General features: G+C 39.5%; 3 protein-coding genes across 5 annotated transcripts; 1 reads left to right on the forward strand and 2 right to left on the reverse strand.

The window, feature by feature from the left end:
• Positions 1-1,249: 1,249 nt before the first annotated feature.
• Positions 1,250-4,057, reverse strand: LOC111653342 (uncharacterized). Its single transcript, XM_023403892.2, has 2 exons — positions 3,954-4,057; positions 1,250-3,012 (listed from the first exon to the last, which is right to left on the reverse strand). The coding sequence occupies exon 2, from the start codon at positions 3,003-3,005 to the stop codon at positions 2,025-2,027; it is 981 nt and encodes a 326-aa protein (XP_023259660.1). The 5' UTR covers positions 3,006-3,012; positions 3,954-4,057; the 3' UTR covers positions 1,250-2,024.
• A 31-nt stretch (positions 4,058-4,088) lies between these two features.
• Positions 4,089-26,280, forward strand: neto2b (neuropilin (NRP) and tolloid (TLL)-like 2b). Of its 3 annotated transcripts, none has more exons than XM_087173398.1 (12): positions 4,089-4,195; positions 4,441-4,518; positions 18,395-18,813; positions 19,463-19,711; positions 19,924-19,971; positions 20,137-20,264; positions 22,047-22,148; positions 22,409-22,535; positions 22,974-23,087; positions 23,582-23,712; positions 23,796-23,888; positions 23,976-26,280. In XM_087173398.1, exons 3-12 carry the CDS (start codon positions 18,624-18,626, stop codon positions 24,423-24,425), a joined length of 1,632 nt encoding a protein of 543 aa, XP_087029524.1. In that variant the 5' UTR covers positions 4,089-4,195; positions 4,441-4,518; positions 18,395-18,623; the 3' UTR covers positions 24,426-26,280. The 3 variants fall into 3 exon arrangements, with proteins under 3 accessions (XP_087029524.1, XP_087029525.1, XP_023259657.1); XM_087173399.1 differs by having other exon boundaries at positions 4,446-4,518; XM_023403889.2 differs by lacking the exons at positions 4,089-4,195; positions 4,441-4,518 and adding an exon at positions 6,749-6,879 and having other exon boundaries at positions 18,395-18,451; positions 18,655-18,813.
• On the reverse strand, positions 5,492-7,805 carry LOC147819244 (uncharacterized). Its single transcript, XM_087173401.1, has 3 exons — positions 7,539-7,805; positions 7,347-7,449; positions 5,492-6,531 (listed from the first exon to the last, which is right to left on the reverse strand). Exons 1-3 carry the CDS (start codon positions 7,637-7,639, stop codon positions 6,175-6,177), a joined length of 561 nt encoding a protein of 186 aa, XP_087029527.1. The 5' UTR covers positions 7,640-7,805; the 3' UTR covers positions 5,492-6,174.
• Positions 26,281-26,375: the final 95 nt, after the last annotated feature.

A 26,375-nucleotide genomic window follows, 5' to 3' on the forward strand; every position in this document is an offset into this window, starting at 1 on the left:
AAAAATACTTAAAAAAGCCTTAAAAATCATATTTTTGTTACTTCCTTGACATCTACTGTCACAGAAGCAAATACCAAGTTCTGTTTTCTTTGGTTTTGTGCTTTGGCCATCAGAGTCTGTAGAGAGGACAGGAAATCAACATTGTTTATTGAGCTGAAAACCTCTGGTATGACAGGAATCACAAATAGTGCAAATCGTGCTGCTTATCTATTCTCGGTGTGCATTGAGAAGGAGCTAACTGTATGCTTTACCAAAGGCAAGCTTGACTGAGATCACTGTCTAAAGAGTGCCTCTCCCTTTCCATGGGGACTCATCGGTGTGTTGCCAAAACCATGGGACTTACCCGTTTACCATGTTCTGAGGCGTAGTCTTTTAAAGTTAGGTGTGACTGACAAGGGAAAATGGGTTTGGAAGTGGGACTTCATATGATTATGGATTATGGAACTGGATAAGACATAATGATCTTCTAGTATAGATTAAATATTTTCTATATTGTCAGCAGCTCCACATTACATCTTGATGACACTGCAGAATCGTTAAGTACTCTTCCTGTCACATTGGCAAAGTCAGTGGTTAGTTTCAAGTTTCATTTTTAGACAGGAAGAAGTGGCCTTTCATACCAGTCCACTAACTACTTTGTCAAAATGTTGGGATAGCAAGCCAGTGAGGGCAGAGGGAGTGTGGTGGGAGAGGCATGTGAGGAGCAGATTTCTCATGGACTGCAAAGCAGTCACGCTCAAGACTTTTGACCCAGGCCCCCCGAAAACCTCCTTCCTCTGGAAAGAATGTGGCCTCGTCTCTCTCCCCCTCCTCCTCCCTCCTCTCTCGTCCTCTCTCCCATGAGACTGTGAGAAGGCTCCGTCTCTCTTACATGATCTGTGCTGTGTTGGCTGGAATTTGATTTCCATGTGTACACTGTGTCCCATACATGTACTATCATGTTGTTGAACGTGCTCTATAATGGAAAAAGCCCCAATTGCTCCAATATGCTCATTTAACAGATCCCTGCTCGGCACCACTTGTTTGAGGCCAGCCAGGTCACATTCCACATTTGAAATGATGAGACGAGCTTACAGCTACTGTTCATCTGGAGCCGTGTGGCCATAAAGATAATGAATGTTAAGTATCACACCAACTCACCCTTATCTTGAACTTCTAGTTTCTCCTCATTTCCATACTTTAAATCTGTAACATAGAATAACAATATTTACTCAAGTAAAAAAAAAAAACAGGGTGCATGACCATGACACACATGGAATAATATTTTTATTTTTACAAGCAAGCCACTACTTCCATTTCAAAAAATCACATTATTATACTGAAAATACAATAAGGAGATGACCACTCCTGTTATTGCAAAGTCCAAACATGAGTATGTTAAAGCATAAATGTCTATTGGATACTTGTATCCCTCTATATCATCATATGCATATATGGTCTCAATCTTTGGTTGCATTGCTACTGTCCCTTGCCTGTCATTTTACACTAACTTATAGTTATCCACTTTAAAAAGTTCTTACTTTTCCCTTTACACTAAATCAAAATGTCCCCATATCCCCAAATACTCCCCATAGTCTTTTTCTCTATCAGGTTGTGATATAGCAATGGTACCTTTTTTTTTTTTTAAAGTCACTACGAGAAATACATTTAAATTCTTGCTTGGTGAATTTGCATAGAGGAAGATCTCTGTTGTCCATCAATACACTGAAGTACACTAATATCCCCTGTCCTGTTTAAGTTCCTTTACTCATCACCCACACACAAAATATGGCTGTATAAGTATTAAAAAACATGAATGTATCAATATTTAGTTTTGGGTGAAAACTGTCAAGACAGCAGTTTGTTCCAGAGTCCATTTGGCACATTTGGTTCATTTTGAATGAGGAAAAAAAGCAGTTCGGCCACACAAGTGAAGGGGGAAAAAAACATTCTATCTGTTATTCTTTCACAAGTCATGTAAAAGGTAAAGAAGGTTTCACAGAAAAATATCCATTCACTTATTTCATGAATTCTCATCAGTGGATTCACATCAGCTCAGTAGACGTGCTTATGTCTGTGATTGGAGTGTCATCAGGGATCTTGACATCACTGGGAATGAGGTCAGCAACAAGGTCATTTCCTTTCAGCTCTAAGTTCTGTAGAAGTCCGCTAATGCTTTCCTCATTGACATCACTTACAAGCTGCTCCAAATTCTCTGCAGCCTCCACCTCCATCGGTTTTTCCAGAGATTCTGTTGTTTCCTCAGGCTTTTCCGGCTCAAACGTGGAACTCTCAGCAGCCTCAGCGCTGCCTTCACATTCCTCAGTCACTGGGATGTCTGAGGGCTCGTTTGCATTGTCTGGGTCAGAGATGGGAGCTGGGGAGGGAGAAGTGTTAACAGGTTGAGGATTGACATCAGGGACACCCAGGTCGATTAAAGGGGGTGAAGAAAGCTCTGGCTCAGGGAGAGACTCTTGGGTAAGCATGTCTGCATGCTGCTCCAGAGCCTCAGTTAGGACTGGTTCTGCCTCTGAGATGGGTTCAGGTACAGCTTCAGCCTCAGCTTCCGCCTCTGGATTTGAGGTAGGCTCTGGTTCAGGAACAGTTTCTGGGACTGGTTCTGGGGCGAGCTGAGCTTCAGCAACTAGTTTTGGTTCTGCAACAGGTTCCGATTCTGGAGGTGATGGTTCACTGATTGATACCAGAAGCTCAGGTTGGGATGGAGCTGGGGTTTCCTTTGCCACGGGCTCTGGTTCAGCATCATTTAGTGTGGCTGAGACAGCAGGGGCCTCTACCTCTTTACACTCTGATACACATTCTTCGGAGGGTAAACAGGCCACTGGTGTCACTGGCTCACCCACCACCACATCTAGATTCTCTGTCTCAACAGCCTCCTGGGTCGGTGTTATCCCAGAGTCTTCTGCTGGGTGAGGAGCTGCTGGCTCCTCTGCAGCCTTCTGTTCAGTGGCAGCAGTTTCACCACTGCCGGCTGGTGTGTCTCGCCTTCTGCTGAACCTGTTTCCCATGATCAACCTGTTGTGAAGTTCAAAATAAGAATAAAATTATTTTGAATAATTAAATATCAAATTGTGTTCTTCAAGTGTTCTTAAAAAGATAATCTGTAATGTAATATTTGGCTCAATATTAGCATACATAAAATTCCTGTGGTTGGAGGCATTGTATCTTAAGTTGTTGCTGATGTTTTACTTCCAAATTCATGAATATGCACTTGCTCAAGGTTACATAAACAACAAAAAGTAGAGAAACTTTATTTAAGTCAAATCAAGTATTTAAGTTTATTTTAATTAACTGGTGCAGCAAACATATTCCAGTTTATGTGTTTTGGTACATTATGTTCCCTTGAACCCCTCCCGGACAGCATGTACAGCATGTGCTAAACAGTGCTGGGAGATGAGCTGTGTCTGTAGGGTGAATGTTTCTGGAGTGCACAGGGATAATTTAAAGCTTTAAAGTTTGTTTGATTCTTTCTTTCTTGTTTGCTTTGTACAGCAGGTCACCTAACAGGTTTGTGTTTTACTTCTATGAGCCAAAAATCCTGGACATGTTTAGACGTGCACTTCACACGTTTGCCCCCCAAAACAATAATATTATAGTTGATGTTTTCCCTGTATTTGCATTTTCTATTTATTCTGTATAACAACCACACCTTGTTAGCTGTCTGTCAGAACCATGATCCGCACATTCACATGCAGTTCTAACCGTGTTACTATTTTTACATAATTCCATGATAAATATGCCAATTATAACTTTTAAAAACGTGAATTATATCCGTGTGCTAATTGCTTCTAATTGCTGGTCAAAGCAAAATGAACAAAGAAACTTTTGCTGACGACCCCGCCTCCCTCCCTCTGCTGAACAAACTGTTAAAACTATCCATAGTGTAGAGAGATAAAAACAACTCAGGTAATAATTTGCAGTGAAAAATAGATAACCGTAACTAATGTGTAACCAACCTTCTGGACCTTTTCGAGTGGCAGTAAAAGTAGAAAACGCAGCAGATGATCTCGCACTACCGACTTGGAGAAGTCCGCACGTCAAACTGACTGCTGAAGCGCGCACCAGCCGCAGGACAGACGGAGCTCTGAGTCTGCAGACGCTGCTGCGCACCGTGCGCGTTCACGGCCCGTGCACGCCACCAACTGCATAGAAGAACACTGCACTTCCCGAGCCAGACCGACATCGTGGCCTCGCAAACGTAAGTAAACAACTAAACCTATGTTTAACCAACTAACATCTGTGTCACATTTCAAAATTATCACCACTAAACTATGTTTAAAAAATGATCAACATTATATAATTTTGAACTGATAATTGTATTTTAACCAAAGATAGTGATCTAAATGTTGGTTTCATATAAATACAAAGTGCAAGTAACCTAATGCTGATCAGCTGACCGACTCAAAGTTGAATATTAAACCTCTGACACATTTACTGCTGTAGCACAGGCGTGTTAGGCTGAGAAGCTGACAGGGATCCCACTCAAAGCTCATTCTTGAAGATCATTCAGGTGATAATGAGGTAAGTTCATGCAGAACTCTTGAATTTATGGGCAATTTTGTCAGTTAAATGTTTTTTGTTTGTCAAATGATTGTTTGTATTGATTTCTGTCAATATGAATATCAACCTACAGGCCAGAGGTCAAACAGCCTCACCAGGCTTCTGTCATGGCTGCTCTCTCTGTGAAGAGTCCCACAGGGCACTCTTTTTGGATTTCCATGTTTCTCCTACTCATCTTCATTCAGGTGTTAATGTCCCTAGTGTTCTTTGCTGGTGTGTTCATCGTCTCCAATGATGTCCTCATCAGTCCCTTTCGAATTTGTCTCAGACATGAATATGAACTGCACTGCAACCCTGTCTGGGGAGCTGATTCTGAGATAAAAATTAACATCATCCGAATGGTCGTTTTCCTGGGTTTATACATTCCAGTGGTGCTGGTGGCCTTTGCCCTGCTGGCCATGCTGTTAGCAGCCTACGCCAAAGACAGAGCAGCACTGTGGTTTAGCATGGCCTGCCAGGCTGCATCAAGCTTGCTCATCCTCGCTGGTATTACTGTTTTTTTGCTACTCAATCAGCCGTATGTAAGCTGGCAAGACATGACCCTCTGGTTCTATATGTGTGTGGGTGTGCAGGTTGAGCTGGTTATCACAACTGTGCTTACCTGTGTATCAGGGAGGAGGCTAATGTCTGACTGGAAATAGAACTGTCCCTGCCTCAGCTTTACCACTGAGTCGGGTGTGTAGGATTGTTAGTGTGCAAGAAAATTAGCAGAAAGGAAAAGTCATTCTCACCTTGTTAACAGAAAGCAAACTTGAATCATGAAGACAAAGTACATGATGCAGCTATAACCAAACTATGTTTTTTGTAAATTAAATTGTAAATAAATTATTTTGTTACATATTCTTTGATATGTTTTCAATATATCTTTTCATTTGGGACAAATGATGATGAAAACCAAAAAAAACAAATTAAACAAAAAAAAAAACAACACACCTGATAGATATTATAACTGTATTTCAGTTTACCATCATTTTTTAAAATAAACTGGAACATAATGTTATGTATAACACACAGTAAATTTACACAGATATAAATATAAGAATATTATATTATATGATTTTTACAGTTCTGTGTGAATGTAAAGCTTTAATCTGAGGTGACATCAAGACAAAAACTGGAGCTGCTTCACTGACACTGATTCCTGAATGATCTTTTTGCAAGCCCTCATACAAAGAGGCCCCGAGTAAAGCTACAGTATTGTGCTCAGTAAATGAGTAGCAACTAAGTGTAAAATGTTCAGTACTTTGTTCACTGAAACGTCAGAAAGTATTGGGCTTATATACACACAGCTTAACACAAAGGATCAGCACGATTATTTATCTCGACAGCAAAAGTGTCCCGGCTGAGTTAGCAACCAGCATTTACACCTCATTTTGATGCAAAAGTGTTGGTGAATAGCGTCAGTCTCTCCGTCCACTTTCTATTGAGCTGTGCCAAATTTTACACCCCAGTGCCATCGATTAAAGGATCAATGCTCCAATTTGTAGCTTGATGGAGGAGCTGTGCGCATTCACAAGTACTGACTGGGAAATTGTAATTCAAGTAACATTCCCTTATAAGAAAAAGATTGTTCCTTCATTGTGAACACATCTCAGCTATTTTCAATGAAGTTCTTCATCAGGTGAAAAAGATTTCTCGCACAAGCCGTAAGGCATCATCATCCCCTGTATCTGCTGGTGGCTGTAGGCACTCTCCTCTTTTCTCAACCACCAGTTCAATGTTTTTGAGACCACTGTGATTCTGAACTGATCCCGACCTCTGACCCTCAGGTCCCTGATGCCGCTGGCTCTCGGTGTATGGCACTGTTTCCACCTCAGTAATGTCCAAGTCTGTTTCTGAAACATATGTCGCGTCCTGGGCATCACTACAGTCTGAGGAGTCCTCTTCTGTGACTGGCTTTGCTTTTGTTTTTGAAGATGCAGGTTGCTCCCTTATCTTCACAGTGGTGTCTGCTTCCTTGTCCTGAAACTCAACCTGTGTGGGCAAGTTTTAGACCATGGTACAGAAAAAAGATGGTGAGAATTATGATTCAAAACTGTTTTTTTTTTACATTAGTTATCTGTACAGCACAAATTGGGGCTGTGTGCAGGTAAATGTGTACAATGTACAAAATGTATTGTGGATAAGTAAAAAGCTGTGATCCAAATACATTTGATTTTCACATATACGATACAATTTTGGCATGTCCTCATTTTTATACTTCATTCATAGCTGTTGCTGAGGTTTGAAGAGAAATGATGCCAAAGATCTTTATCTTCCTCTGGCCATAAATGTTGGGGCGATACAGATTCAGAAACACTCAGGAGCTGTGTGACGTGGAAAGTAAGTCCCATGTTCTCTTGTACAAATTATAATAATTTAAGGGAGCTACTTTTCTATGAAATGCCTTGACAAAAAATATTCTGGGGTACAGATGATCAAAATCTGGAATGGTTCTTAAATTTTGATGTGTTGAAGTTTGCCAACTTTGTTCATAAAGCCTGGAAAAGAGAGCAAGATGGATCATTCAGTTAGTGTTTATTCTGACTTCTCCAGCACTATTTGTTCAGTGACTAATGAATTCTGTTGTATGGTCCAAAGATCTTATTATAAATGATGCCCAAGTAGCTTCTCCAGTTTGGGACTTTGTTGTTTGGACATTTCTACGCAGTACTCTGGTCCTGACTTGTGTGAGTTCATGGTGTCTTGGAAGTTATATTTATATTCATATCTCTACAAGGAGTTTTTTTTTTTCCCAAAACGGAAACACTGAGCAAAAAAAGAGAGAGAGAGAGAGAAAACATCGCCACCTTTTGGTCCGTGGGAAGAGCCACATCCTCGCAGGCACCGTTGGTAAGATACGACACAGCAGCTTCTACCAGCTCCTTCTCGTTCATACAGTAGAAAGCAGCTCTGGAAACACACCAGTGCATATTTTTTCAAATGAGTCTACAGACCAAAACACACAAACCAGACTCTATTTTGTTATTTACGTCGATTACCTCGCAACTTTCCGTCTCCTCCTGCTCTTCAGCGGCTCCTTTTTTTTCACTTCCTCCTTCTTCGCCATCCATGACGGCAGCGCCCGGTGTCTGTCTGACATGTTGGCTTTGTTTAAACCTACGCAGCTTTACAGTCATGTGTTCATCTCATGGATGTATTATAAGACCTACACTAAGGCTGTTATATCATCCATCATTTACTGAGCAGACAACACAAAGAAGAGGGCTCTCTCGTTTTGGTCAAACCACGCGACCGCGCAGGCTGTCTGAGCCTTTAGCGCCACTTAGCGGACAAACAGCTTAATGCGCCATAAGAAGATGTTGCACAACACAGAGCACAGACCTGAACAAATAACCCCTGCTCCTGCATTTAGTGAGTGTATCTAGACTGTGATGTATTAGTTCAACCAGTCCATTAAGTGCCTTTAAACCTCTCCAGTTTTCAATCCTTCAAAACCGATTTTACACAAAATAGTGGTTAGTTACATATTTAACTGAACTTGCAAACTAATCTAACTAAAGAACACAAATATGAGTAGAGGTGTAAACAGTGCATTATTACCCGCTAAATTTAGCCCAGTGGAGTAGAATGACACAATGCCTTGGTATAAAATGGAAATACTAAAGTGACTAAGTACCCAAAAACTTTGGTATTCTTAGGAGAAGTACTTCAGTACTCTCCACCGTTTGTAATCGGCTACACCTAACTGAAAAACCTCATGGAGTGACTTTGAATGGGTCTACAGGTGTGTATCAGGAAAATGTGTCACTAGTACTAAAATCAAAGGTTGTTCAGTGATTTGACTGGGAAAATAGTTTTTATCGTCACATTACTGCTATCGATTCGTGAGTCTTTACTGAATGTAATCTAGTTGATATTGGAAGAACTTGGCCACATATATATTTATTTATAATACTGGCACAGTATATATATATATATATATATATATATATATATATACACTTTAGAGAATGTGTAAGATGCAGTATGATAGTGACAAAGTTCAACAATAATTTTCAAATGTCTATCTCTGTTGCTATCCTCACTGACTTCCATCTCCTACAAATGTACCAGCACACTTACATAAACACACACACATACAGACCGACAGAGAGAGAGAGAGAGAGAGAGAGAGAGAGAGAGAGAGAGAGAGAGAGTCAACACAACTAGTACAATTTGTCGTTGGAATTAATCAGTGTTGCAGTAGTGTGGTGTGTAATTAAAACTGCATTATAAAGTCTCATCATCCAAAGTCACATCTCTCACCAGGGACTTTCTGTTGTCTGAACTTGTCTTTTTTCTGTTTTAAGTTTGGTTTTATTTGTTTGTTTGTTTTTATGTATTTACATTGGTTTCTTGTTTCTCCTTCACAAATGTGGATTTGTATATTGAGTCTCTTGCCAGTAACATAAAACAACATTTCCTTAAAAAAAATTACACGAAAATCTATTTAATAATCAACAATACTTTTAGTAGTGTTTACTCCCCCTTCTCTAGATACAGTCAGATACTAATAGTTGTTTGATACCTTTACTTAACTGCTGAAATGTATTCTGGGTATGTGAGGACATAGAGAACCACTAATGCCCTCTAACCCTGTGTCCCCTGTTCTTACTGGCTGACAGTTAATCCACTAGTCTAGTCTTATGACACATTTTTTTCTCAATTTTCCCTCTTTTCTCCTTTCTCTGTTCTTTTATCACCCTCTTTAAGTTTCTGATATTTTAAAGCAACCTTGTATCAGATTCCCACTTTCTGTCATTTTGTACCCAAAGCTGCCCTCTCTTACTCATGCCTTTTAATTATGTCTCTAAAGCCCCTTCCTACAAGTGCTTAGCCTTTGATTGCAAAGACCAGCTTTGTATATTTGACTAAATTAAAAAGTGGGGAAAAAAGGGAGAAATAAATCTCGAGGCAAAGAGCATGTTAACAGCCAGATGCACGCACAATGCCCTTTTTCCCTAAAGCAGTCAAGTTCAGAGCATTTTAGGAAAGACAAGTAATCAGAGGACTGAACTGGTATCACATGAAAAAAAATCCTCACAATTTCCCATCATTTATTATTATTATTATTATTATTATTTACAACAGATACTTCTCAACAGACTAATTAAAAAATTAAAAAAAAAAATGAATCATTCACTTAGCCCATTTCTTATGTAATGTTACTGTATAACTGAAAATTCCACCGAGCACAAACTGATAATTATTAGCCAAGATTGAACTGATTTGCAGAGAAAGTTGCACCTGCTTGTGTAACATGGGACTCCCAGACAGCTGTCCTGCAAAGCTGCACCCTATCCATCTTTTTTATATCCACCAATAGCACGAATGGTTGTTTGTTACTTGACAAAAAATATTATTTATAAGTCATCATCTTACCGTCATTGCTAAAATCATTAAATTCATTTAAAAAATGTTCTGAACATTAAAAAATCTTTGAGGAACCTAGAGTGGCATTGAACTCATCCTCCTCCAGGCTTGCTGCCACATCCACAGATCAGTCGATGCTAAGAAGATTTCTGTTTGCTACTGCAGTAAAGCTTGTCACTGCTCTACTTGCCTGCTGAATTTGTGGGTCGAACATGGCCAAAATGTCTGATCAACTTAGGGACATGAGAGCATCAGCACTGTGGTTTTGTTTAACATTGGGTTTTATGCTTATGGTCAGGATGAAGAATCTCCCTTTTTAAAACTTAACTATGAATATTGTAATGACCCCATTAAAAAAAATATTTAGAATCTCAACCCAGACGTATCTGCCTATATTTAATTTATGATAGGGCAATTGAGAAGCTATAATGTAGAAAACATAAGTGACCTAAGTTGAATTTTCACTTAATCTAATCTCTATCTCCTCCTGTTTTTAACATCCATCTCTTTTTTTCCGAAGGCCCTAATTGGTGAGAAGCAGACTAATCTTTCAGTTGTCTTCCTGGGCTTAACTGTACTTTGCATAAGGGTCATTACCATTGGCCATCTGTTCCAGAAACATCCTTGTGATTGGCCATATGCTGTAAGATTTAGGAAGAGCAGAATGTTTAAATTGAATGAAGATATCCTGCTGGTCATGAGGGGAATGATGTTATCTGCTGGGAGAGACATCATCTCATATGGCATCCAGGATAATATTAGTGCATGTGTGTACACATTTACGAGTGCACGTATGAGCACAGATTCTTTGGTATGACCTTAAGTAAAGTCTGTCTTCTGTCTGAGTTAGGCGTGCACAGTCCATAACACCTGAGGAAAAGAGGAAGTCATTTTTATGTTTAAGCAGTGTTTCTAGATCCCATTTGGCTTTGATCATTGCAAACACATGGGAGCCAATTATTCCTTGTGTAAAATTATGTTCAGAAACAATGTAGGGCACAGTTTTCTCATTCAGTGTGTTTATGTATGTCTGCTACTTGTTGATGTGCTTAGCCATGTGTGCTTGATTAGAAATAATGTAAATGTAAATAATGTTTCTATAAAATGAGCAGGACAAGGTTGTTTGGTTTCTTACTTTAACCTGTGATGTCTTTGTTTTTTATATATTTTGGTAATGGTAGAGAAAGCACACAACCTGAATATAAAAACGGATAATGAGTTGAATCATCAGCTAATTTCTAAATTAGTTGGCAACAGAGAAGCAAAACAGACAGAAAATGTGACCGTTTTTCTGAAGTAATATTTCAGGCTGTTTCTGTTGGCAAAATAATCACAGGAAATACAGTCTATGACATCATTTGTTGAATTAGAAAGTCTTGCATGCTTCAGTTTGCCGAGCCAACAGGTATATAAGTTCTACCATTAAGCAATGCACCCAAAATTCAGCTCATCAACTTCTCACAAATCCCCTCTCCTCGTCTGTAGTGTGCTTTGCCAAAAACGTTTTAGTGACAGTGTTTGTTGATTCCTGGTTTACTTCAGATCTTTTAACATGAGGAAGATGCCTCAAGGAACAAATTCCCAGATGTCATATCCCAAATCACAAAATAGCTCATTCCTTACCCCATAAAATATAAATTTACACTTGTATGCAGTTTAGGTTTGATCTCACAAGGAGCAAAAGACTAGAAGAAGAAATTGAGAGAGTAAATACATTTGCGTCTAGTTGTGTGAAACTAAAGTTTTGCAATTAATAGATATATGGCAATGGAGAAGTTCTGAGATGTGTGTGTGTGTGTGGTTGTTTTTGTGCAAGTCCCTCTGTCTATGATGATTTGGAAAATATCAAATGCGACTCCACACGCAACAAACCATATGTGAATTTGTATAAATACAGAAAAGATTACGCTTTCAGTGGGAGATGAGGATGAGCATAAACAGATTATGGAGATTGGAAAGCAGAGAAGTATACAAATAATGTAAAGGCACAGGACTGGGGAGAAAGTGAATTAAGAAGCTCTGTCTCAAATGTGTAGTAACCAACCGAACTTATCTGGCAATGGATTTGACTTTGGAATGTTTTCGAAGGCTTAATCTATACTTGTTTTATGACATTTGTTGGATGAGGTCATTCTTCTTGCTTCTTTTTTTGTTTCTTCTAATCTGTTGTCATATGGGCCAAAGATAACAATGGAGTTCAGCATCTCCCTGCTGAATGATATCACATATATCTAAATCTGTCTAGGAATAAGATATTTGTGTTTACTCTCAGTGGCTGGGTCTGCTGGGACAGTCTGGCTTCTAAACTTAAGCTGACTATTATGTAAGGCATCATCTATGTGATGATTAAATTTCAAGTAAAATGTATACGTAGAGAATGGTTTTGATGAAAAGCTGTAAGGAAAAAAGTAAATTATGTGTAAGGTACGTTGAGGTAAAGGTATTTTTTGAGATACTATATGACCTGTGTTTGTGTCCCCAGCTGATTGTAGGATTTAACACAGTGGACTGTGCATGAGGGTGTTTAGTTGGAACATAATCTGCAGTTGTAACATCAAATGCTTATGGCGGGCGCAGAGGCAATAAAATCTGTCGCGCTAAAATGTGTCTGAGAGGACCAAAAAAAACAAAAAAAACAAATCAATGTGATGATAAATGAGAAGTCACTGGGAAGCAGTAATCTGTTCCACCCTATTAAAGTCGGGACTTGTAGGCTACTGTGCCTCCTCATCAACAGTAATAGGCCAAATCCACAGGGATTTCCTGCCAATCACAGGCTCGTGGTGGTATCTTAATGACTTTTCCTCGGAAGCTGATAAAAGTGCTTTTCCTCTAAATTCAGCAATCTGTTGTGTTTTACTGCGACCAGCAGATCGAGCAACATTGGCACGGATTCAAAGCAAGTCCAGATAGTGTATTACTATGTGCTTGGAAACCTCTTAACCTCACTGTGACACGTTTCTGTTGAACTGCATGAAAAGTCCTGCTGTGTAATCCCTGACCTTAAAAATGACCCTGTCCTTAAAAGCTCATTGTTCTTTTCAGACAACCAAAATTATTTGCAATACAAGACACGCACATGCACATACATGCACTCATGCACACGGTACATGCATGTGTTCTTTCACAGTAAGGACAACAAAAAGAGAGAATGAAGGGAGTGTGCAGCCGAGTCACCTGGCTCACTCAACTGTAGACTATGCCAAATTAAAGATGTTAATTTCATCCTTAAGCACACGCTAATAGGAGCAATCACTTGCCTGGGTAAGACTCCAATCAAAATGCTAATTACAACCCTGGTCCTGCAAACGAACAGTTTAGGATTCATTGTCCTCCTTTAGTTCTTCTACTGTCGCTTCCTTCCTTTCGATGGTTACACATGCATTTGCCAAAAAGGTTGTGATATTACAAAAAGCTGTCTGATTATCTTCACATCACAGTTGACCTCTTTTCTTACATGTAATGCATGAGTCTTATGTACAGCTGCTGGAGGAGTGTTAGTACTTTTGAGGATTCGGTTATATGAGGTTTTGGGCACTGGCATTGAGATGATGTTCTTCTGTGCAGTTACTCTTTGTTATAAGCTTTACTTAGGATTAATTATGCCATTCACCATGCATTGCTTGCTGTTGATACAAGAGTTAAAGGTTTCTTCAACTTTTTTAATTCATAAATTATGTTAAAATTGCAACTTGGCGCAATAATCTCACCACTGGCTCCGTGAGAAGCTCTTCTGGAACTTTCTATTGTATTACATGATCTGCCTCCACAGATAAAGTGTGCCCAGTTGAACAAGATGAGATTGAGATAGATCGTTTTGCCAAAATAAACGACAATAGCTTTCTGCAAAGCTTCAGTTGCATTTCAGTAAGTACAAAACAGCAAACTTGTTTTCAACCATACAATTAAGCAAATCAGGAACATTGCATTTACATCGTAGAATACTGTTTTTCATCAGCTTGTTTAATAGTTCATACACAGAGAACCCACATACATTCAACACCCTGAAAACCCAGAAAAATGACAGGGCTGCAGTAGTGTGCATGGACGAGGCAAATTAAAGATTCAAGGACACCTCGGTATTACAAAAGCTTTCCCAACATTACAGTAACTCACAGGGGGATTAAAAGTATTCCCACTGGCTTTACGTTACTATAACACAAAGCTTTTCCTCCACTAGCAGCAGCAGTGCAGGTAGACAGACCGGGAGATTTTGTCTTTTGTTCCGCTTTCATCCTCGTCTCTGTCAAACCCTGTAAAAACCTTTGCTTCCTGGGTCCCTGATTGCCTTAGAAGAAGCAGGCAAGACACCAGCCCGGTTGCCATGGCAACAGATGCAGATTTTAATACCTTTGATGTGCGGTAAACATAGGTGTATGTTTAGCCTGTCGGTTTGCCAGTTTGCATGTGTGTTTACGAGTGGCTCGGGCAACGGACGGACAGAGGGTGACAAACAGTGATAGTAGCCAACTGTGGCCTCTGGTCACGAGAGCAACAGCTGGTATTCATCGGAGCTTGTCGATGACCCGTCACTTGCACTTTCTCGCTGTGGTTCAAATGTCAGGCAGCTCAGGATGAGGCAGTGTGTCTCAGCAGCCCTCCCAAACCAAACACGTCCTATAAACTAAATGATTCATGCGTCTCTGAGGCAACACTTTCACTTTGTCATCAATCATAAGGGAGCAGTGTCATTTTTAAACACAGGCCCAGATGATGCAACTTTATGATGGTGCATATATTGTGTGGGTGAGTTTGTTCATCTCCTCCTGAATTAATTTACCCTGAGGTTGTTACTGCTGAGGAAAAATTGGTCCCACCTTACTGAATAATGATGGCCTTGGAGACTTTGAAAATATGGCCCATGGGCTTTCTGATAGGATGTGTTGCTTTGTGGTTTGCCGATTGTTTGTGAAGTTTGGTGGCTGCAGTTTTTCTTCTGTCTTACTTGAATTTGTTTGAGAAGTTTTATGTGAGAATCATAAATTCAAAGAAGCAGGGAAGGAAAGATCATTATCATCCGGGAAAACACAAATAATGGGTTTTCAACATAAATTTACACACATTGGTTGAAAAGTATTGATCTCGCCACATCTACTTTTTGTATCTGGTAAACAGCGGTGGAATGTAACTAAGTACATTTACTTTATTACTGTACTTAAAATCTAACCTAGTTGTACTTTATTATCGTTGTAGTAGTAATTACATTTTCTGATATACTTTCATGTAACTACATTTAGGAAGGAAATATTGTACTTTTTACTTACATTTATCTGATGATACTAGTTACCTTGCACAGAAATATTTTACATATGATCAACTTATAACATATGATGAATTGTTCAGATTAAACAGCCCGATGATATATCTTACTACTTACACATTTAATTTATCAGTAATATCAATCCAACACTAAAATAGCCTATGTCACAATGAAACTATTCAGAAACCATTCTGCCCGATAATTTAGATTCTTTAATTATATTTTACTGATAGTTCGTCTGGACTTTTACTTAAAATAATACTATGTAACTTCTGAAAATACTGATAACACAGTCGTTGTTGTAAGTTGAATTCATAAGCGATAAAACACAACATTGCTTAATTAAATACACCAAGATGTTACAATGCTGATACAATCTTACAATCTCGGTCTGGTATGACCAGTAACTTATTGTTGCTATAATGTCAACTAATGTTAGCAAACGTCAGATAGATATTGCTGTGTAAGTGACATTACTAAGTCAGTTCAGTGAATTTGTGCTACAGTGGCAAAGTGTTTCAGCATTAACTATCATCCTGTAATTGTCATTTGTAGAAATTAAAGTGTCTGCTGTCTTAAGTCGTAGTTTGGCTTATGTTACTTATATGAGGAATGGCAGCCTGTTTTAAAAGAAGCAACAAAAATAGGTTTGTAGTAGGCAACAGATGCATATGACCATCCAAGTGTGAGTGTGAAAGGCCAGGATGGGAGGATATTAGAATGTACCACTTATTTACACTCAGGCATCTGTCAGACTGAGATTGCCTTTGGCTGCCAGGAGCAACCTTACATTGTCCAAAGCCTCTGATTCAAAGCAATTACCATCAGCTGCTGCATGAATCACGAATCTGCCACTGGACATGGTGACAGGTTCTGTTGTTATAAGGCAACACATCAAAGGAAAATCTTTCCATCCCACCAACTCTTGGCTTCCATTTTTGTCTTTCTGCAGCTCCAGACAGCCTTTTTTTTTCTTTTTTTTTAAGGCTGCAGGCGCTCTGTGTCCTTCCAGAAAAATGAGAAAAGACAACAGTGAATGTGCCCTGCTCTCTGCTCTGCATAGAAATGCACACATAGGAATTCAATGTGTGACTGATTTATGCTCACTGAGTTCTTTGGCACAGGTGTCCTCTGTATGTGTGTGTGTGTGTGTGTGTGTGTGTGTTTGTGTGTGTGTGTGTGTGTGTGTGTGTGTGTGTGTGTTTGTCCTTCTGGACACTTGCCATATATCAGCTAATTAAATTAAAATAAAATGTTAATTCATAATGCATTCATCAATATGCCAGACAGGCTATGTGAGGATTATCATATCACTTATTACTCATGTATGATTGTGCACATGCGCAATCATCTCTTCCCCCTTCCCGCGCCAACTAAGCCCAATCTTAAAACCGCGAGCAGCCGCAGACAGATCATCTGTAGGAGAAGTCAGACTGATACAGACTTGAGCTCTGCGGTAACAGCGTCTCTGCGCAGGGAAACTCTGCTCATCTCACAGTTTTTTTTTCTCTGTAAGTGAAGACCGATAATAAATCAGAAGTTCTTCATCAGCTCTTTTTTGCCCCAGAAACCGCTCTCATATTGACCAATAGGATTAGGATGAAAAGGTGAAAGTTGGACTTTGGAAATCAGTGGTTCTAACATGCGCTAATCCGGACCATTGATTTAAACGGGCAGGGGGATGTGAGGGACTCAAACCTGGTCAAGTTTGAAATCCAAAACCAGAAAACGGAATTCTTCTGAGAGGATGCATGTAGGTGAGTGGGATTATTCATACTCGCATGATTTTAGGGCGTTTCGTGAAACTGTGCCTTTCCTCTCTGTGTCTAGGGGAGAGTGAGAGATGTAGGAGAGACTGGCGTTTCTAATCTGTGATCAATCTTTTTTTTTTTTTTTTTTGTGACACATTTGTGTGCGTTGTTCACAAACTTCCTGGTATTTTTAGGTTTTGATCCGCGCACAAAAATAATTCTACATCACAATCACGCTATTGAAAAAAATAAATAAATAAATAAAATAAAATAAAGACAGAAAAAAACTCCACGGTAACTGCACAGCGATTACGACATCCATATTACTTATAGACAATTTTGAAAAGACAGGAAAATGCCAAACTAATCTGTTTGTTTTGAAAGTTTCTCTGGTGGAACCCTTCATGGTGCTGAAGTGACAGCTCCCGATGCGCCACGTTTTACTGCTGTAATATTTTTTATGTTTTTTTGCACGAGAGAACTACGAAGATCAATAAAATCCCAATTTTTCATCAAAAGGAAAAATTTTATTTTCCCCTTTCACCAGGTTGCGGTGGGCCAGTGATAGGAGGACGATTTAGGCTGCTGCTGCCTCAGTTCTTCCTCCACACACACACAAACACACACACACACACACACACACACACACACACACTGAACATGGTTTCTGTGGAGATGGCTCTTCATTGAACAAAAACACTGCCTGCTTCATTGTAAGAAGTAGTGTATTTGTGACAGCAGCCTATAATGCAGATTCTCATTTGGGGTTTTCTCAAGATTAGTAGGGATAGAAAGTAATCCTTGGATCGTTTTTTAAATTTACTTTAACATAACACATGGCAACATGGAATAAAACATGAAGGGGCGCAACCAATAAATCATCAAAAAGAAAAAGAACCGTTGGCCAGAAATCAGCACATAGCTGTTTAGCACTGCTGTCCTGTGACTTTCAGTTTGTCACTGGACGTGCACAGCAACATGCCAACATGTCAACTTGCCACTTTGGTGAAAACTCAAAGCAAATTTCAGTGGCCCGTTGACCTTAGGCAAGATGCTCTATTTAGATCATATTTTATGTAATAGGGCACAAATGTGGCACAAGATAAGGTTTCATGAAACAGAGACTATGTTTTATTTGCCGCTACACGTCCTTGCACAGCACACATGGCAGTCAGCAGATTGTCAACAGTCCCAGCTCTTGTCCACTGTGTTACATATAAACCTTGAAAAAAAAAAACAGCAAAGAAAAAGAAGGATGCAGAAATGGGAGTAAGAGTTATAAGGAAGCAGCTTGTCCTTGTTCTCTTCCTGCCAAGCTTTTGAATTCCAAACCCCTGGTCTGCTGTATACATTCAGGGATTCAGAGGAGAGAGCAAGCAAAGACACAGAAATTCTGCAAAGCCGTCTCTCTCTCTCTCTTCCCTTTATTCCTCGATTTTACCCCCTCACACACTCTGGGCTTCTTTTACAGTCTGGATATTTCTCCTGGTCATTGAGGAGGGATTTGCTCTGGCACAAAAGACTAAAGGTATGATTGATACCTTCATTAAATCAAGACACATGTTCTAATTTAACTATAGATTAGTGAGGTTTTTACACAGGTAGGTACATACAGCACTGTCTTAGATGTCGTTAGTCTTTGTGTGGTACCGTTAACTGTATATTTTTAAAGAAAAGATCTGATTTACTGTCAGAATATCATGTCTCAGTTGGATGTCATTTCACATGCAGATGGTGGAGCAGGATCAAAAGGAGCTAAACCTTCTCAACAGCCACAGCATTCTCGTCACTGTGGGAACTGGGTACGAAACACAGATGGTGGCACCTTCAGCTCCCCCAACTACCCGAATACGTACCCTCCCAACAAGGAGTGCCTTTATGTACTGGAAGGTAACCAACAATATGTGCCTCAGCCTGATCCAAAAATGTAGCTCATGTTCTAATTTTGTGAATGTTATAGATTTGGACATTGAATTAGTGCCAGATTCTTGAGCTCTGGCATTAATTAAAGGGAATCTGATGGAGAGCAGACATCACCACAAACACTATTTCATCTGTTTTGTGTGCAAGACGACAAAGAATTCAAGCTGCTGTTTCTGTTGCCTCCTTCCTTCAAAAATGGCATCAACATCGCTCATTATAAATTGGTCACAAATTATGCTGTTTTGTCTGTCTTGGCAACAAAGCCCATTTCTGACCAAGTCATTATATGCAATGCTAAAGTCATTTCCCTCTATGGTTGTTAAAGTACAAACAAGATGGCAGGACATAACTTTTTCACAGTTATCTTATCTCATTATCTTGCACACCAAAGAATATGTCAAACCCTGCTGTCATTTTGTAAGTCACTGTAATTGCTATTGGAGTCAACAAAACAAAGCCACACAAAAGTCTGATCTAGTAATACTATATGAAAAATCAGCAAAACTGAAGGTAATCTTAAAGGAGCAGATATTTTTTATCGCCATTCTAAGGTCTTATTATCTGTCTTGCTGACCTCTGTGGCAGCAGAAGTGACATACCACCATGCTTCCCTCAGCCCTGCCCCGCCAGAGAATAGAGCTGCTGTTTGACGACGCCTTCTACATCGAGGCGTCTTTTGAGTGTCGTTTTGACCACATTGAGGTGCGGGACGGTCCATTCAGCTTCTCGCCACTCATCAATCGCTTCTGTGGCTCAGCCAACCCAGGGCTCGTCCTCTCTAGCGGACGCTTCATGTGGATTCGCTTCTTCAGTGATGAAGAGCTGGAGGGGATCGGCTTCCAGGTCCAGTACAGCTTTACTGCAGGTGATGCAAACGCAGTGGGATGGTTTATTGATCCCTGTATGGCAGTGTTCTCACTGCACCATCCTAATACTCACTGAATGTTCATCTGGTCTGCTTAAATAATGCTATAATCAAATGTCCCTGCTATTATTAGCCAATCGAATATCTGCATTCTGACTGTTGATGGCCTTTAGTGTGATAGCTCTCTTCATTTTTGTGATTTCCCCCCAAAGACCCTGAATTTCATCTGCATGTGGGAGGACTTCTAAACCCTATCCCAGGTAGTGCAAATACATACCTGATCAAGTGATTTTTTTACATTAACATGTGATGCAAAGTCATGGCACTTTCCCCTCACTGCCATCCCTAATCCCCCTTTTCTCCCTCGTGTGTTTCCACTTTCTCTGCCTCTTTGTTATTGTCCTCGGTCACCGTCTGTGGGGCAGATTGTCAGTTTGAGCTGTCCGGGGCTGACGGCCTGATCCGTTCCAGTCAGGTGGAGGAGGAGTACAAAGTGAGGCCAGACCAGGCAGTGGATTGCATCTGGACTATACGAGCCCCCACAAACAACAGGGTACGGCATTTGCTATAGTATATTGTTTTGTTAAATACATTTTAACAAAAATGTATTTTTGCTAAAAACGTGTGTAGTGTGTAAAGCTGTCAGAAAAATAACACAGGAGGCTATGAAACTTTACAATTCTTTAGCTCTTAGTAATCTACGTGCTATTTTTACCATTGTTTACAGTTGAGCAGTCACACGTGCGTCTAAAGGGTGCGTCACACAAGTATGCTTGAGTTTCACCTATAAGGCTGATTGCCAAAATATAGTGCTGTATCATCCAACTCTCCACTGGCACTCCTATCCCATCAAACACTAGAAAACTCTGTTTTATTTTCATTTTTGACTGTAGACAGACTTTCCAACAAACTTTGGATTTTAGATTATTGTTGATTAGCAAAACCAATATTTAGAAAAGGAAAAATTTAATCAGAGAGAGTGCCAGCAATGTAATTGAAAAAGGGATTGAACTAATTTAGTTGGAAGTTAGTTTGCAGTGTTTCCTTGTAGGTTTTTTGTCATCATAATAAAGGACCACAAATTAGCATGGGCACTTTTGACAGGTGGCTGTAATAGACTGTTTTTAATTTGTTGTAACCCTCTGATGATGTCTATGAAGATCAGATAATTAATTTGTGGAAATTGTTCATATACTGGAATTAGAAAATTGAGAAGTGTCAAAAATGTACACAAATGTATGTATTGCTTTGCCTTTTCTCACACAGGCACAGCTTTGTGGTCAGTGTGCCATAGCTAGAGGACAGAACATGTTTAGAAATCCAGAGTCATTTCTAGAGCTCAAAGGATAAGTCAGTTAACTGATTAGATGATTGACAAGAAAATCAACCTGCAATTATATTGATAATCGAGTCAGTTTTCAAGCAAAAATACCAAATATTCCCTCATTCCAGCCACTCAGATGCCATGATTTTCAACTTTTCTTTGTCTTTTAGATAATACATTGAATGTTTTATGGTGGATTTTAGACAATTACTCTAACAAAACAAGACATTTGAAAACATCATCTTGGGGTTTAGGAAATTGTAACAGACATTTTTCACTATTTTCTATAGACCACACAACTAATCGATTCGTCAACAAAATTACTGACAAATAATGATTTATTTAGTAATTGAATCCTCAGTTGCACCCCTAATATTGTTACGTCTTTGCCATGTAGCTGATACACAACTCATTTCCTACATAATCAGTAATACAAGATGCACAGAGAATGCAGTGGCAGGGACACGGAGTGATCAGGATGATTATACAAGAGAGAAAAGCTGAGAAAATTAAAGGTATGGTAAGAAATAAGGGGAGATAGAAAAACAAAAAAAACAACCTTTTGTTGATGCGAGGGGATATTATTCATTGGGAACAAAATGACAACACAGTGATTGAAAAGACGAGTCTCCAGCCTGCAGTGCATTGTGCGTCCTCCATACCTCTTCATCAGTTGTGATGGGTGTTTGTTCCACAGCCTTTACATAATCATAAAGACAAAGAATTCAACTTCCTATCACACAAACCCTAGATAAATGCATTTTACGTATTTTATCATCAAATAATCAGACTGCAGCTTGACATACATGTATGTGCACATGAAGTATAAAGCGAACATAGGCTGATAATCCAGCAGTCAACATTAGGGCACATACAGTAAACCTGGCTTGAAATGATTTATATTTGAACCTGTAATGCAGATATGTCATCTTATAGCAAAGAAAAATACACTAAACTGCATGAAAAATGAACAAAATGTACCGTGTATCTCCTCCACATTCTTTATTCCAGATTTACCTGCGATTCTTGGAATACCAGATGGAAAACTCAAATGAATGTAAGAAGAACTTTGTGGCTGTTTATGATGGCAGTAACGCCATTGAGGACCTCAAGGTAATATACTGAATAATCATTTATGATATAATATGTACTGTAAAATGAAAGCCCTTTGATCTGATATACTTTATTTGTTGCATATAGTATTTTATTATTCTCTCAGTTCTGAGTTTCTCTCTCCTTCTGCTACACAACAGTCCGTCTTTCCTTGCCACACATTTCAATCAGAAATATATAGCAACTGTTCTACAGACCTTGGCCTCAATGAGACTGCACATCCAAAACTCTGAGAGAAAATAATGTGTGGTTTCTTGCAGGCCAAGTTTTGTAGTACAGTAGCTAATGACATCATGCTGGACACTGGTGTGGGAGTAGTGAGGATGTGGGCTGATGAGACAAGCCGTCTCAGCCGTTTCCGTATGCTGTTCACATCTTTTGCTGACCGTGAGTTTCTCCTTCAGTTACTCTTAATCTCTGTCATTTTACATTTCCCACCAATGTCCTTTTTGTTTGGTCACAGCTGCTGTGCGAGGGAAAGTACAGTGTGTGGCCTGGACTGCAAACAGATCTGTAATAGCACTAACTTGTGTTTTCTATTCAATAATGCAGGTTTTTAAGAGAAAAGTGGCAGTTGTAGAAAATGCATTAAACTGTATAATATTTAAAAAATATTACAAAATGCTGGATTTCCATGTATCCTTTTGAAAAGAGAGCAGCATAAATGTAATTCAATAAGTGCTTTATAAATGGAATCCCTATTAAACAAACCTGAGTACAAAGAATTACAGGAAATAGATAGAACTTCCTTTTACTGTTTATCTCTTTGGTTGCTTTATCAGCTTGCTTGCAACACGTACTAAAACAACTGTGTTTGTTTTTCAGCACCCTGTGCAGGAAGTGCGTTCTTTTGCCACAGTAACATGTGCATCAACACTTCTCTGGTGTGCAACGGCATACAAAACTGTGTCTTTCCCTGGGATGAGAGCAACTGCAAAGGTACACCTGTTGTGCCGATTCTTCCTTTGAAATTCTGCCATGTTGTATGACAATATGATGATGCATGTTATGTCTGGCTCTGTTGTGTCACACTGACCCTCCTTTGAGGATCCTTTTTCTCAAATATCCTGGCAAGTCTCCGATTTAATTTTTCACCCTGGTCCCATGGAGCAGTGAATATAGGTCAATGTTGGACACTACAGAAAATTCCTACAATATTTCCTCTTGGTAGGGGAAGTAGATTCTTATCATCTTAGGCACCTTTCCAGCTAAAAGTATTTTGGTTGATAAGTGGCTCTTATGCACCTCAGTTGACTGGGATGGCTGTTTATCAGTGCCTTGACACTTAGTGAAGCCTCTGAACTAATCCTGGCAACCAAAGATACAGACCGTCCTGACGGGGATGGCAATGGGTAGATGACTGATGTACTCTCAGTGCATCTGAATGGCCCTCATATTTTTTATCTCTCCTTTTCCCTCTCTCCATCATCCAGAGAAAAAGAACAAAGGTGTTTTTCACCAGATCACAAAGACCCACGGGACAATAATCTGTGTGTCTACGGGTGTAGTGCTGCTGCTCCTTATTGTCTCCATCCTGGTGCAGGTCAAACAGCCACGAAAAAAGGTAACAGACAAGTCACAATCATGCCACAAAATTTTGGTGTAGAAATAGTTAATTTACCAAGTGTGTTTAATCATATTTTACAGGTGTTGGTCCGCAAGAATAATCTGTTTCACCGGGGCGACTTCCAGGAGGTGTTTGATCCTCCGCATTATGAGCTTTTTACCCTCCGAGACAAGGTTAGTTGGATCACTTTGATAAAGTATTACCTGAACATGGTCATGGCCTTTTAAAATTGTAATAATGACAACGTTATTTTTTTTTAGGAGATCTCTGGCGACCTTGGGGAGTTATCAGAGGAACTCCAGTCCCTGCAGGCGCTCAGGAGATCCTCATCAGGCTCACGCTGCATACACGAACACCACTGTGGCTCTCAGGCCTCTGTCAACTCCATCAAAGCCAGTCAGGGTGCACATGGACTGGGAAGGGGATCCATGGAGCTTCCCCCTTTCAGAGGGGACTTCCAGAGCACCTTACCTCCCTTCAGGGACTTGAACAGCAGTCTGCGTAAGAAGAGCTGGCCTAGTATGAAACCAGGCCGAATGCAGGGCCATCACAATATGGGGGATAGAGCAGTGGGACGGCAGGATAGAGTGATGGAGGAGGATGAAGAGGAGGAGGAGGATGCAAGATATGATGTGTATGTGCGCAGAGCAGGAAGCCGAAGAGGGAACTATGAAATGGCCCAGCAAAGATCCTTGTCCATGGACTTCTGAGAAGAAAAGACAAGGTTGGCACCATTAGTTCTACAGCAGCAACTTTTCAATCACTGCCACAGTCACACATTTACAGGAAAGAGGAGAGGAAGAAAAGAGACTGTAGAGAGGGTGTGTCTCACTTAAATCTGACAGAAGAGAATGCTGTGTATTCTTGTGATTAATGTATTTTGTTAAAAACATTTTACTGTAAAGAAAATAGATTAAGAATATTTTAAGAGGAAGCATGATAACATTTTCAGCAAACAGTAGAAAAATCACTACAATTTAGTTTTTGTTCAGTCTATTATTACCTGTGCTAAAGAATAACCATCTACATTACCATACCATTGGTTTAGGAAAAGTCTTATCTTGCATTTGGTAAGTCAGTTTTAAAACCCTCTGATGCCAGGGTTGAACTTTTAAACTGTTCATACTCCACATGCGTGGTCTAAAACTCTGGATCCTTTTGTGTAGTGTGTAAAGCAGTCAGAAACATAACACAGGAGGCTATAAAACTTTACAAATCTTCAGCTCTTAGTGGTCTATGTGAATTTTTCACCATTGATTTGATACTGAAGGGTTTTAATACTGGAGGTGAAATGAATGTTTACAGCTCTTAGTAGTCTACGTGCTATTTTGACCATTGTTTACAGCTGAGCAGTCGCGTGTGCTTCTAAAGGGTGTGTCACACAAGTATGCTGGAGTTTCACCTATAAGGCTGATTGCAAAAATATAGTTCTGTATCATCCAACTCTCCACTGGCACTCCTATCCCATCAAACACTAGAAAACTCTGTTTTATTTTCTTTTTTGACTGTAGACAGACTTTCCAACAAACTTTGGATTTTAGATTATTGTTGGTTAGCAAGACCAATATTTAGAAAAAGGAAAAATGTAATCAGAGAGAGTGCCAGTAATGTACTTGAAAAAGGGATTGAACTAATTTAGTTGGAGGTTAGTTTGCAGTGTTTCCTTGTAGGTTTTTTTGTCATCATAATAAAGGACCACAAATTAGCATGGGCTAATAATTGAAATTGTTCATATACTGGAATTAGAAAAGTGAAAAGTGTCAGAAATGACCACAATTGTATGTATTGCTTTGCCTTTTCTCACACAGGCACAGCTTTGTGGTCACTGTGCCATACTGCATAAATAACCTTGGAGCCGGAAGACAGAAAATATTAGAAATCCAGAGTCATTTCTAGGCCACAGCCTTGCAGTTTAGTCAGCAAATCTGTAGGGTTCATTCATCATATTCAGAAAATTCACTGGGCAGATAATTAATGGAGCAACTACGCGTACACAAAAACACATGAACATGCAGTCTTGTTGCTACAGGACGGGTGCTGTTTATGCCAGTGAACCCTGTCGTGCAGTTCCTTTTTTTTTTAGTATAGCCTGATATGTTGAACAATAATGAACAATATGATATAAGGTTTACTCTGGTTGGCTGCTTCATACATATGACCAAAAGAATAGCGATATGATCAATCGGTGATAAATACTGTTAATAGGTCATTGATAGTGACTTGCACTGGACTGACCAAATGGTTTTATTATCAGGAACAAGATTTTTCAAATCTGTGTCTTGTAGACATACTGTATATTTGCTGAGTAGGACTGCTTTTTAGGAACACTTTTGTGCATCACAACATCTATGGATAGGCAGTAGATCTCATGCACATCAGATAATGAATCTCCAAGGAAACTATAATTGGGTGACCAGGTGTGGAGGATGCAGGCTGTGTGGATTTTTATTAAAGTAAAGCGACTCAACTCACTTCTGGATCTGTGATAATAGCTCAAGTTTTCATACAAAGGTGTTTGTTATTCTTGCCTCAACTGAATCACATTAAAACACATTGAAAAAATAATGTTTTTGACAAAACCCTGTGTTATGTCTAACCCTTATGTTTTTTATCCTATGCAACTCAAACCCATGTAGCTATAGCAATATAGCCTTCAGCAG

This window comes from Seriola lalandi, unplaced genomic scaffold (genome assembly GCF_002814215.2).
Source record: "Seriola lalandi dorsalis isolate HSWRI2012SDOR001 ecotype SW California unplaced genomic scaffold, Sedor1 jcf7180002054188, whole genome shotgun sequence".
NCBI classification, from domain to species: domain Eukaryota; kingdom Metazoa; phylum Chordata; class Actinopteri; order Carangiformes; family Carangidae; genus Seriola; species Seriola lalandi.

Bases quoted from the DNA above. Each gene is read 5' to 3' on its own strand.
- LOC111653342 (XM_023403892.2), bottom strand. From the start codon at position 3,005: ATGGGAAACAGGTTCAGCAGAAGGCGAGACACACCAGCCGGCAGTGGT.
- LOC147819244 (XM_087173401.1), bottom strand. From the start codon at position 7,639: ATGTCAGACAGACACCGGGCGCTGCCGTCATGGATGGCGAAGAAGGAG. The intron at 7,450-7,538 runs GTAATCGACGTA...GTGTGTTTCCAG, and splicing joins AGGAGACGGAAAGTTGCGAG to AGCTGCTTTCTACTGTATGA. The intron at 6,532-7,346 runs GTGGCGATGTTT...TTGCCCACACAG, and splicing joins CTCTTCCCACGGACCAAAAG to GTTGAGTTTCAGGACAAGGA.
- neto2b (XM_023403889.2), top strand. From the start codon at position 6,828: ATGTTGGGGCGATACAGATTCAGAAACACTCAGGAGCTGTGTGACGTG. The intron at 20,265-22,046 runs GTACGGCATTTG...TCTTTATTCCAG, and splicing joins GAGCCCCCACAAACAACAGG to ATTTACCTGCGATTCTTGGA. The intron at 22,149-22,408 runs GTAATATACTGA...GGTTTCTTGCAG, and splicing joins ACGCCATTGAGGACCTCAAG to GCCAAGTTTTGTAGTACAGT.